General features: G+C 57.1%; 1 protein-coding gene across 1 annotated transcript; it reads left to right on the top strand.

Annotated features, from left to right (window-relative positions):
- Positions 446–11,682, top strand: LOC110387500 (connective tissue growth factor-like). Its single transcript, XM_021375667.1, has 5 exons — positions 446–3,071; positions 6,510–6,723; positions 8,858–9,109; positions 9,741–9,949; positions 10,328–11,682. The coding sequence occupies exons 1-5, from the start codon at positions 2,916–2,918 to the stop codon at positions 10,637–10,639; spliced, it is 1,143 nt and encodes a 380-aa protein (XP_021231342.1). The 5' UTR covers positions 446–2,915; the 3' UTR covers positions 10,640–11,682.

Raw genomic sequence — 12,343 nt, forward strand, 5'->3', positions numbered from 1 at the left:
CAGGCAGCTGAGATCTCCGGGGTTATGGCATTACCAAGTGCAGACCTGTCTGCAGGTTGTTGCTGCACCCTAGCATGCCTCTGGGGACTTGGAAATTGCTCTCAGCTTTGCATTGCCCACGAGCTCTGATTTTTCTTGGAGGACCTTTAAGTGGGATGCTGGGCTCCAGGGCATGGACTTCTGCCTCCGGTACCAGCTGAAGAGCTGTGCTCTGCACATAGCATAGAGCAAGTTCCATTCCCTCTGTATCGAGGATCCTTCAAGACAAAAAGTCGTAGTGTTTGGGAAGGTTGGGACTGTGCCACATTTCTGCTGCAACCTGCCAGTAGCAGAGCACACAAGTGGGGCACAGGAGCGCTTGCTGCAGGATCTTCTCTAGGTGAGCAAAACCCTCCTGCCCGCGTTCTGCTGCGCCAGATTGCTTATGAGGGCAGAAATGCTGCAGAAGGAGAAGAATATCAAGGGCTCCAACTCCCAGCTTTTGGCAGAGAGCCCGATACCCGTGGCACTCTGCTTCGGGTTGACTTCTCATTGCAAATGTGTCCTTTGAAGCGGAGCTGTCTTGCTCTTCACCTGTTCCGACACAGGTGAGCGGTGCGGTCTGATAAATCGTTGTGCATGGATCAGTGGGTTCTGCATTTCTGGCAGTGCCCTTGGGAAGCTGCAGAGCTGGTTGGGGCCCTCACAACCCAACCAGGCCCCAGGGGGCGTTTTTGTCCAGCAGAGAACGTAGGCTTTTGCTGGCGAGCTCTGTATCTAAGCACCGGCTCTAGCCGAACATGTGATGCTCTAGCAAAGTTGGGATGGCTTTTCCTGCCCTTTGCCTTAGGGCACAGTAGCCTTTCCCATCCAGATTGAGGCAGATAAAATGCAGCATTTACCCTTTGCTGAGCTCTGGCGCTGCCTTTATATGCTGCTTTCTCTTGACCATTTACTACAGACACGTCATAGAGAGATGTGTTGGGTGTGTATGGAGCAAAGCAGAGAGATGGGGCCATCAGCAGGCACTTTGGGAGCTTTCATCTACCTCCATTGACTATAGGACTTCGAGAGATTAGGCTTCATATTCAGATGTCTTAATCAAGCGCACAAGGATTAGGTGGCATGAATGCAGACCCAAATATCTCTCAAGGGTGAGGCTGAATGCACTGAACTTGAACTGGAACATGGGTCTAGGCAGCAGGGAGGTCACAGGGAGCCGCGTTTAAGCCCCAGAGCATTCAGAGACTGCTGGCTCACCCAAGGCACAGGAGCCTGCAGAACTCCCAAACCTTGCAGGAAATGTAAGGCCTTGGCTGATGACTTTTGGTCTCTTATCAGGAAGATGCCACTTATGTCTTGCAGCCTCCAATGTCAGGGGATCCTTCACAACCCCAAATCTGGTGAGCGCAGCAATTTAAGCTGGTAAGCAGAGTGCACGCAGCAGGCAGCTGTTTGCTCGAGGTCACGTGGCACGTTGATGTGAAAAGTGGAATTTGGCAAAGCACGGGTCAAGGTGAAACTGCTTCTTCCTGGGCAGGGAGCAGTGTGTGCATGGAGCAGTGCGTGGTTTGCAGCGCAGCTGTGCTTTATGTCCTCGCTGCCTGAGGACGGCAGAGGTGCATGGTGCTTTATCCCTGTCTTATTTATGAGCTGGGGGAGAACGACTTGCAAAATGTGAATGGTTCATTTTAGGCAGTGATGCAGTTTCAGGTGCCAAGCCTTCCAAAAATGAAATGAATGTGTATCCAGCCAGGCTGCCCTCGGTTCTAACTGCTTGAGGACAAGGGTCTGTGCCACCTCCAGGGCATCAAATCTCTGTATGGAGACGTGATCCTGGGCTGTGCCATTCGTGGTGGCTGTTGTGAAGACTGTGAAATCCCTCATCTTACAGAGCAGGAAAAGAAGGAAGTGCATCTTCAGAGGTTTACACTGTGTTAATTATTTCCAGCTCCCAGTCCCAAGGGGCTCTCCACGTGCTAATTAATTAAGAGTCACAGTGGTCTGTCTTCAGCCATGGACAAGCAGCAGCACAGGCAGCGTGGGAGCCGAGCTGATGTTGGGACTGGAGCACGATGTGGGGCTTGGCTGCTGGCTGGCATGCCCTGCACCAGGAGGCGAGGAGGAGGCAGGCTGCACTTCCAGGACCTGCTGCTGCTCGGTCCCTGTCGCTTTCTTCATCTCCCATCCAACTTCCCGGCACACGCAGTGGGGACCAGACGGCACACGTGTCCTTGCCTCCTCTTTATGACAGCCCAAACTGGGCCAGTCTAAAGATCTTTGGGCACTTCTATGCCCATCCCTGACCCATAGGCATGGCTGTGCATGCTGAGGCTGCTCCGCAGCACCGAGCATCACTGCCCACTGCCCAGCCTGCTCCGTCCCACCCAAGCCACCAAGGGCTCACAGTGCCCTCTGCTGCACTCCTTCCCCTCTCCTCTTCCCAGCAGCAAAAAGCTTGCTCCCTGAGATAAGACCGCGTGCTATCCTGCATCAATCCCGGGGCACAAATCAAGTGCTAGCAGGAACTGCTGTGCTTTACCAGTAACCTTCACCCTGCAGCTTTCTGTTGCCCCATAACACAAACAGCTCCTCGCTGCAGGAGCGCAGGCGTCAGCCTTTGTATCTGCGCTTCTTCAAGTCCTCAGCTCCTGCAGCCGAAAAGGAATGGATGTAAGCAGGGGAAGCCGACCCAGCCTTCATACTTCTGGAGTCAGAGGGAAGAATTAAAAAATAATAACCCCGCTTTGACCGGGATTTTGTTTCCCCACGCGGAACGTAACCGACCTGCAGGCTCCGCAGCCGCCAGGGCCACAGGAATCCGCTCTCCTGCCCCGGAATCTGGGCATTCCTCTTGCACCCATCTCAGGCTGCTCTGCAGGTTGTCACTCAAGGGCAGGCACGCCCCCTCCGGGAGGCTATTTAAGGAGAAGCTGATGTGCAACTTTCTCCAAAGAGAGATGAGAAATTCCAAAGAAGGCGGCAGTGCGTGGGTCAGAGGGCTGAGTGCCTCCCTTCCCTCGCTCGGGATGTCTGGCAGCGTGGGGACAGCCACCCACACCCTGCTTCTTCTGCTCCTCGCCCCTGCCTGGGTATGTACAGACGGCGTTTTGCTGTCTGGGTGCTGCAGCTTCTTGCTTTCATGCATGTGATGCTTTGGGCTGGGGATGTCTGTAGAGTCACTGCCTGCCCGGAGCAGCGGGGCTGCACGCAGAGCCCTGCAGGTGTGTGCACGGAACTGCACTGTGCATAACGCCTGAGGGCATCGGAGCTCCCGGGGGTGGGAAGGGGGGGGGGGTTTCACTTTGCTGAGCTAAGAGCCAGCCCTGCTTTGGGAGAAGGTGGAAGAGGATAGGGAGCTGAAGCTGCTGGGTTTGTGGCACTGCAAGGAGCAGGTCTCGTAGCCCAGGTTATTACCATCATCCTCCTCCTGCCCCCCAAATCCCTTTTCCCCTGGAGTAGTGACACACCATCGAACCACAGCCCCTCCAGGGGTTTGGGTCTGTTCTGTGTCCAAGTGCACGCACGGAGCAGCTGGCTCTGCCTGGGACATTTGTGTGCAATGCGGTGCCAGTATGAGCGGGAACATTGCTGCATAATTAATGTGTTTGTGAGCACGAGATCTAATTGCAGCGTCTTTTGGGTCGGTGAAGACGTTGGGTTTGCTGCTTTGAGGGCCTGTCTGTGCCAATAGGTGCAACAAGCTTCTGATCAGGTCCCATTGCTGCTGGCGGCGCTCACAAGTGTGCTCTGTCCCCTTTCCTCCCGGGAACTGTGCCCTGTGCACCTGGCTGAGGTCTGAGGGGAATGGCTGGGGCTCGGGGTGGTTGCTGTTGCTGTTCCTTTCCCTATCACAGCCATCCTACAAACGACAGCAAACCTTATCCCTGTGTCACCTCACAGCTGATCAGGGATGTCATCTTTCTCCCTAAACCCGCTGCCTGTGGAATGGGACTGCAGTCTTTCTTCCATCCCCAGCTCCCAGGGCGATGCTCCATGCGCACAGCACCACAGCTGGCGCTGCTGCACCTCGGCCACGCAGGGTGCCCCAGCTCTGCTGCTCCTTGGGGCTGGGACAAACCGTGGGGCAGAGCTGCAGCCATGGGACGGTGCCCCAAGCGCTGTGATGGGGAGAGAGCAGGAATTACCCGTGGTGATGGGCTGTTTGCAGTGCAGGAATAGCCGTGTTATGACTGCTTTATCTTCTGCCAGTCCTGGAGCATGGAACAGAACCAGTGCTATGCTCACTGTGTTAACCCTGGCTCCCAAAGCAAGCGGCCATCTCAGCTCCCAGGCACTCCTTCCCCAGCTCTGAGTGCAGGGCTGAGCCCAAACCTCTTCTAAAGGCTCTGTGTGGTTCAGCCTTCCACGCTGGCTCCCTGCGCTCGTCTGCAAACTGACCAGGAGTGAGAAGTGCTGCACAGCTGCTGCAGTGGGAGCCCACATCCCCTGCTCACACCTTCAGAGGGTGCAGAGGAAGAAGGGGAATGGGAATGGGAGTGGAGGGAGATGTCATAGGGGAAGGGGATGGGGAATGCAACTGGTGTCAGAGGGTGCAGAGGAAGAGGTTTTGGGTGTGTGCAAAGCAGGGAGCACGTCTCACCTCTTTTCCCCAGGCTCAATGGGAGCTGCCAGCAGAGCTAGCTAGGGGCAGGGAGCATCAGCACGCCAGGTTTGGGCTCTGACCTCCTTAATTCTTAACCTTGCTCTGTAACGCTGGTTCTGCTGCTCCTGCAGTTCACAGCCATGCACCCGCAGCAGAAAGAAGAACAAAGCTGCAGTGAATCTGTGAGATCCCACTCTGCGAAGTTCAAGGGTGGTTTTAGGGCAGACCCTTCAGCAGAAGGGAACCAAGTGCTGGCCCTGGAGGGAGAACCCCACTGCAGCCACATCCATGGCAGTGGTGGGGAAATGCTGCCTTTGTGTGATAGGTAGGAATGCTCTTAGTGTGAGTGAGGAGCAGGGGATGCAAAAAGCCCCAGGTGACTTTGCTTGGTAATCAAAGCAGCACCCAGGAGTCCCAGCAAACCCTGCACCAGGAGGACTGGGTGGTGGAAGGAGCTGACTGATAGGAAAGCCTCTAAATAACAAAAAGAGCCCTGCAAACGGGGAAGGGTTGGGGCTTTTAAGCTGTGCTTTTGCATGTGGGTGGGGGAAATGAGCCCAGGGTCTGAGCCTGGGTGCTGTGCTGAAAGCAGCTGCAATGAGGAAGTGAAGCTGGGTGCTTGCTGGGGCCGGTTCTTTGGTTCTGGGTTTAAACAGTGCCAACAATGATTCACGGCGGCAGGAAGGAAAGCTCAGCTGGGATTCATTCCCTCGGGTTCTCTGCTGTGCAGAAAGAGGTTTGTTTTGGTCTGGTTTGCAGTAGGAGGGATATTTGGGGTGTTTCTGTATACGGCCTGTGGCTGATGGTGCGCTGGAGAAAGCTGCTTGTCATTATTTCTTTCAGTGCATGGATTGCATCTGAATACAGGCCCCGTGCTAGGAATGCATTGCCCCTTCTGCCATCTCATGCCCCCCCCCCACTCACTCACAGTTAAATAACACTTCATCTCAGCAGTGGCATGCATGGAAACCAGCAGGATGCGATGCTTCACTGCTGCATTTTCAGTGTATTTAATGCACTTCAGCAGGCGGGGAGAGACCCAGCACTCAGTGAATGCAAACGGAGCTGCTCTTCTTGTTGCTTTTGCCTTCAGGATATCTCTGCCCTCGGAAACCACTCAGGGCGTTTCAGTGGGCAGCAGACCCGATGAGCACCCTGCTTTTTTCCAAGGAGATGTGAGAGCGTGCTCAGGGATCTCATGCTGTGCCCCTTCCATGGTTGTGCTGTTCGGTCTTGCCCAAATCTGGCTCCAGCCGGGGCTGAGGCTGCTGTGGGTCAGGAATGCCAGGCTGTCAGGGTTCTGGAAGCATCCCGAGCATTCTGGGGAGCACAGCACAGCTGCATCTCTGCTCAGTACCCAGAGTGACATAAAGGCTAGAGCTCCCGGGGTGCCCAGGAGGTGGATGGCACTGCTCTGAGAAAAGGGGAGGGCAGAGGGAGCCTCTGTGGGGACAATGGGGGCAGCTCGAGGTGAGGGGGACACAGCGGCCCCCCCAGGAGCCAGCGATGCCGCAGCCGTGCTGGCTTTGGGCACGTCCTCCGTGTGTGCCTTGCTGCTTTCAGCTCTGGATGGGATCTAACGATGCTTTCTCGCAAGCAGCGCTGTGTCAGAGCTGGGAATTCCTTGCTGCTAACGACTGCCGTGCTCCTGCTTCCAGGGGAGGACAGGCCGAGCTGCGCGTGGGACCGCACGCTGCTGCCTGTGCTGTGGGTCCTGCACCTTCTCCCCCTGGGAGGAGGACGAGCCGTGTGCTGTGCACCGTGGGGAGCTGCACTCACAGAGCTGTGTGCAGGCGGGGCACAAACCCGTCATCCCCTCTGGCAGCAGTGCAGACGATGGGGTGCCCTGAACCGAGTGGATGTTTTCATTCCTCCGGCTGGCTTGCAGCAGACTCACTCTCTCTGTGCCTTGTCTGCCCCGCAGGTGGGAGCCCAGGGCTGCACGTACCCATGCCGGTGTCCCTCCCAGCCCCTGCAGTGTCCTGCTGGCACCAGCCACGTGTCGGACGCCTGCGGCTGCTGCAAGGTGTGTGCCCGGCAGCTGGGCGAGCTGTGCTCGCTGCAGAAGCCCTGTGACCACCACAAGGGACTCTACTGCGACTTCTCCAATATCCACAGAGGCAGCGGGATCTGCTTGGGTGAGAGCTGCGCGTTCCGTCCTTGTGCAGTTTTCTCTGTCCCTGCGATGCGGGTGGGAATGCTTGCAGCCCCGCAGCTCTGCTGGGGAAACATTGGTGATGAGGGCCCCGATGAGAAGCGCTGCTGCACGTGAAGCCTCGCCCCAAACCTCACTGCCTTGCACTGGGATTTGGCGTTTTGTGCCCCACGGCTTGCCTGCAGGAGGCACCTTGTAATTCTTTAGCACTTGGCTGCAAACAGATGAGCAAAGCGTTTGTAAAGCAGTGCATGCACAGGGCATGAGAGCTGCTGAGCCAGGCGGATCCAAACGCAGACCCGTTCTCCCTCAGCTAGTGCTGGTGCCGCTTTGCAACCTGAAAAAACTCGCATCTGTGTGTCCTTGTTGTCGTTTAGTAGCCATTTTTAAAGCACACCAAAGTTCATTTTGCTACAGAGGGGAAAAATGCATTTTGTTCGCCTCCCGTTCTTTGCTCCAAAGCAGCACTGCTCTGCCAGGCCCTCACCTGCTGGTTTGAATTCGAGCTTCTCCATATGGGATGACACGAGGGCAGTGCGAGAGCTTGGAGAAGCACTGACCCGAGATGGGGGCACTGGGAGTCCTGGGTGGGTCTGCACTGTTTTGCAGCACCAGGATCACGCAGGGCTTTTTCTTCACACCCGAATTAATGAATTTAACATGTAGAAGGTGTTTTCTTCGCTCTTTTGAGAAGCACTGGTAAGTTCTTTGCTCAGTTTTGCTTGGTCATCATGATCTTGAGAGGACACAGCAGCTTCCCAGCGCTTCCTGTTGGCTCTCATGCTGCTGAGTGATGCTGAGTGGGGTCAGTGGAGGTGTGACAATGTCCAGGGGGTGTGAGCTCTACGCTGCCCAATTAAGGCTGGAAATGAGGTGTTTGTAGCAGTAAAATCGTTAGCACTGAGGGTAACGAAGTCATTAGGATAGTTTACGTGGGAACGTGGAGAAGTCTCCATCTCAAAGACTTTCTATGAACACGGGACATTTTTCTTAAGGAAAGTGCTCTGCATTCACTGTGATGCTGCACAGGTTTTGGAGTGAGAGTCCCAGGGCTCTGCTACGTAGGAAATCAGACCTGTGGGCTGAAGGTCACAGCTCTCCTTCCTGCCTTTAAAGGAGAAATGGAGATTGTCGTGGCGGAAATGGCAGAGGAACGTGGGGCACGGAGTCTCCCAAAATTGGGCTGAGGATCTGGGACACGATGTCCTCGGGTGGCACTTTGGTCCCGTCCATTCCATTCCGCTGGGAGGTGGGGGATTCTGGAGGCGTAAGATCAGGTCCCATCACATCAGGAAGGACGTGATGGGAGCAGGGAGAGCACAGAGGTGTTAAAACCATTTCAAACTGAAATGCTTCAGTCGTTTCTCATTGAAAGCATTCACGAATTCGGGCTTTGCCTGTGAAACACCTAAAGAAGATATTTGTGCTGGCAACTGCTGGGGGAGAAAAAATGGCTGGTACAAATGGAAGAAGGTGTGAGCGCTGTTAACGCTGTTGCTATGGGTAAGATATCGTTGCCTTTCCTTTTTGCTCGTTCAGTTTTGATTGGGAAGGAGTGAAAAGCTCAGAGGGAGGTGGGAATAAGAGACACAGAGATCAGAGCAAACAGAAAAAAATGGAAATGCTGAGGCAGGAAGGAAGACATCATCAAAGGGGATGATCACAGCAGAGCCACGAAGGTCATAAACTCAGCGCGTTATTTTCCTCTTGTAGCCCACCTGTAGAAACATGGGGAAGCAGCTGTTCTTAGGAGAACGTTGCCTTTAGGTCTCTTAAGAACAGCCAGGAGCAGAGCTCTGTGCAGGACCAGACCTTAGAGCATCGCTGCTGCCCCCTCACCTCCTCCTTTTCTCCTTCCCTGTCCGCCTTCCTTCCTTCCTTCCCTGTCCGTCTTCCTTCCTTCCTTCCCTGTCCATCTTCCTTCCTTCCTTCCTTCCTTCCTTCCTTCCTTCCTTCCCCGTCCGCCTTCCTTCCTTCCTTCCTTCCTTTCCCGTCTGTCTTCCTTCCTTCCTTCCCTTCCTTCCCCGTCCGTCTTCCTTCCTTCCTTCCTTCCTTCCTTTCCCGTCCGTCTTCCTTCCTTCCTTCCTTCCTTCCTTCCCCATCTTCCTTCTCCTCAGCTCACGAGGGTGCGACGTGTGACCTGCTGGGCAAGGTGTACCACAACGGGGAGAGCTTCCAGCCCACCTGCAAGCTGCAGTGCGTCTGCATGGATGGGGCCATCGGCTGCACCCCGCTGTGCTCCGCCGACCTGCGCCTGCCGTCTCCCAGCTGCCCCCACCCGCGGAGGGTGAAGCTCAGCAACAAGTGCTGCGAGGAGTGGGTCTGCGAGGAGGGCGGCCAGGAGGACCGCTTTGAAAGCGCCATGGCAGGTGGGAGGTGGGCGGATGGAGCGGTTTGCTGGGGGATGGAGGTGGGCCCTGGCTGCCTGCAGTCCCTTTATTTACAGCTGGTGGCTCTCGCGTGGTGCATGGGGATGAACTGCGTCCTTGCTCAGCATCCTGCAGGGCTGCTGGGTGTTTGCTGGAGGGTGGGTGGCCCCTGCAGCTCCCTGCTGGGAATTTCTTGCAGGCGTCAGAACAGCAGAAGTAAAGCCAGGTCTCAGAGCAGCCTGTAAGAGGCCGAAATGGAACCCTGAGAATTATAGAATGGTTTATGGAATTACAAAGATCATAGAACCACGGAATCACAGAATGGTTGGGTTGGAAGGGACCTTAAGGAAGCCCAGCTTCACCCCCTGCCATTGGCCAGTTGCTCCCCACCAGATGAGGCTGCCCAGGGGTACCACAGCCCCCTGGGCCTCATGCCAGGGCCTTGTCACCTCTGGGTGAAGAATTTCCTCCTTGCATCTAACCTAGATCTCCCCTTTTGGTTTACAGCCATTCTCCCTCGTCCTATCACTGTCAGACCGTGTAAATAGCCAGCCTCCCCCATGTCCCTCTGCTCAGCCCCGTGCCCCTTTGTCCCAAGCCCTGACCCTCGCGTCTCTTCCTCTCGGCTCAGTTTTCAGGGAGGATCCCGAGCGCGAGCCGGAGCTGAACAACCTGCAAGAGAACTGCTTGGTGCAGACCACCGAGTGGAGCGCGTGCTCCAAGAGCTGCGGCATGGGCATCTCCACCCGGGTCACCAACGACAACCCCCAGTGCCGCCTGGAGAAGGAGACGCGGCTCTGCATGGTGCGGCCCTGTGACTTCCCCTGGGAGGAAGCCAAGGTAGGGCTTGGCGGAGAGATCCTTGTATTTTAGGGGCTTGGGATTTGCTCCGTGCTTCCGCTCTCTCCGTGCCTTCCTGCCCAACGGTGGGTCAGGCTGAATGTTAGGAAGTATTTGTTCTCTGAAAGGGTGGGAGTGCAGTGACACGGCTGCCCAGGAAGCGGTGGAGTCACCGTCCCTGGAGGTGTTCCAGAACCGTGGAGACATGGCACTGAGGGACGTGGTTTAGTGGGCATGGGGGGATGGGTTGGGCTTGGACTTGGTGATCCCAGAGGTCTTTTCTAGCCTCAGTGATTCTACAGACGGTGCGCAGCCCAGCTGAGCTTTGGTCTGATGCTCACGTTCTTGTTGACCTGTTTGCTGCTGTTCTCTCCCTAGAAGGGGAAGAAATGCGTGCGCACCCCAAGGCCCCGCCGGCGTCTTCTCTTCGAGTTTTCAGGCTGCACCAGCACCCGCTCGTACAGGCCCAGGTTCTGCGGCAGCTGCGTGGACGGGCGCTGCTGCACCCCCTACATCACCAGCACCGCCGAGGTGGAGTTCCGCTGCCCCGAGGGGGACTTCTTCCAGAGGAAGATGATGTTCATCAAGGCGTGCTCCTGCCACTACGACTGCCCCCGGGACAACGACATCTTCCTGGCCACCTACCACAGGAGGATGATCGGGGACCATGTCAAAACAGACAAGCAGTAGCCCTCCGTGCTCCAGACCCACAGGACGGGGTGACACAAGGGCTCTGCAGTGTTCTCATGGCTGCATTCCGGGGCATCGCCGCCTCTCCCTGCTCTGAGTGGCCACGTTCTTCACGATGGCACCGTTCGCCACCTATGGTCCCGGTGACCTTTGTTAATACGGTGGATGAGGGATCAGCCCCATCTGTCCCTTCAGAAGCAGCTGTGCAGGAGCTGGGCTCTGGCTCATGTGCACACAGCGGGGCTGGAGCTGCATTTCAGCTCTGTTGACTGTGGGCCATGAGTTGGAGGAGTACAGTTCAGCTCAGATCTCCCCAGGGGGTTTAAGGGACTGGCAAGAAAAACTCCCTCACTCGTAAAAGGAGCAGATCTCCTCTGGAATTGGGCGGTGACGTGGAGAGCCCTTGGTGCCGGGGTTCTCCAGCTGGGCAATCCCTGTCTCATGGCACTGAGGATCCGGGACAGGCCACCCGTGAGCCTACAGCCAGCAGGGCTGCAGCCTGCCTCGCGCTTCTCAGCAGCCTCGTGCATTTGCTTTCTGCTGATTTTAGTAGAAACGTGCAGGGAAGGGCCTGACCTCGTGCCTTCCATCCTCCCCACCTGGCCTCTTTATCCCCATTGGAAGCCACAGGGAACCCCTGCTCCAGCCCAGCAGGATTGGGGCCACGCTGCCATTCCAAAGCAAAGCTGGGGCCAGGGCTGATCCGAGCCCACAGCGGCCGATCTCCCTCTGCAGCCCCCAGTTCATCCCCCCCCCCCGCTGCAAAATGCAGCCCCCATCTCAGCCCCTCTCCTGCTCCGTGGCATCCGTGTCAACTGTAAATAACTGACCTGATGGCTCCCGATGTTGTTTTATTTTTGTAAAGGTCTTTGTACAGTTTTTGGATCCTAACCCTGCTCGGGGTGTTTCCAAGATGTCGATTCTCCCTTTTGCCCTCCAGCTCCGTTCTGGGCTTTTCTCGGACACTTTATGTATTCTGAGCACCAAACTCAGCTGAGGTTGCACTTTACTCCATGCCAATAAATCTCTTTATTTTGGACGTCCCTGCCAGCATCCTCCGGCATCCCCCGGCAGCAGCCGCTTTGCGGGACCGGCAGGGGGGGGCTTCCAAGGGCTCCTGTCCCCTCCCGTCCGCAGTGGGGATGGTTTGAGCGTCCCACGGGCAGCCTCGAACCGCAGCCACAGCTCGGGAAGGGGGGGTGGGATGAGGGGCACCCCTCCCCTCCCCTCCCCTCCCGCCGAGCCCCGCAGTCCTTAATACCCGCTGCAACATAAACCCGGCACCAGATGCGCGCAGCACTCGGGCGATAACGGGCGCAGAGCACGAGGAGCTTTGCGACGGCTCAGCGGCTTACGCGGCCATTGCCGGCTCTCATCAGAGCGGGGGGGGGCACGGGGGAAAGGGGGGTGCCCCCCCCCGGCGCTGTCCCTCCCGTATCAGCGGCGGCCGCGTGCGCGGCTGCGATAGCCCCGGGCGTGTCCCGGCAGCCGCGGGCAGCGCTTATCAGAGCGGGGCGCGTTGCCGCGCGGGGACGAGCGATGCCGCAGGGACGCGGCCCAGGGCCGCCCCGCCCCCACAGCACCGCTAGGGCCGAGGCGGGGGGTGGGGGTGGGGGAGGTCCCCGCTCCTTATATGGCGCGGTGACGTCGCGGAGCGCGGCGGCGCGACCCCGCGCCCCTCGCAAGATTTCCCGCCCGCCGCCC

This window comes from Numida meleagris, chromosome 22 (assembly GCF_002078875.1).
Source record: "Numida meleagris isolate 19003 breed g44 Domestic line chromosome 22, NumMel1.0, whole genome shotgun sequence".
Lineage (NCBI taxonomy): Eukaryota > Metazoa > Chordata > Aves > Galliformes > Numididae > Numida > Numida meleagris.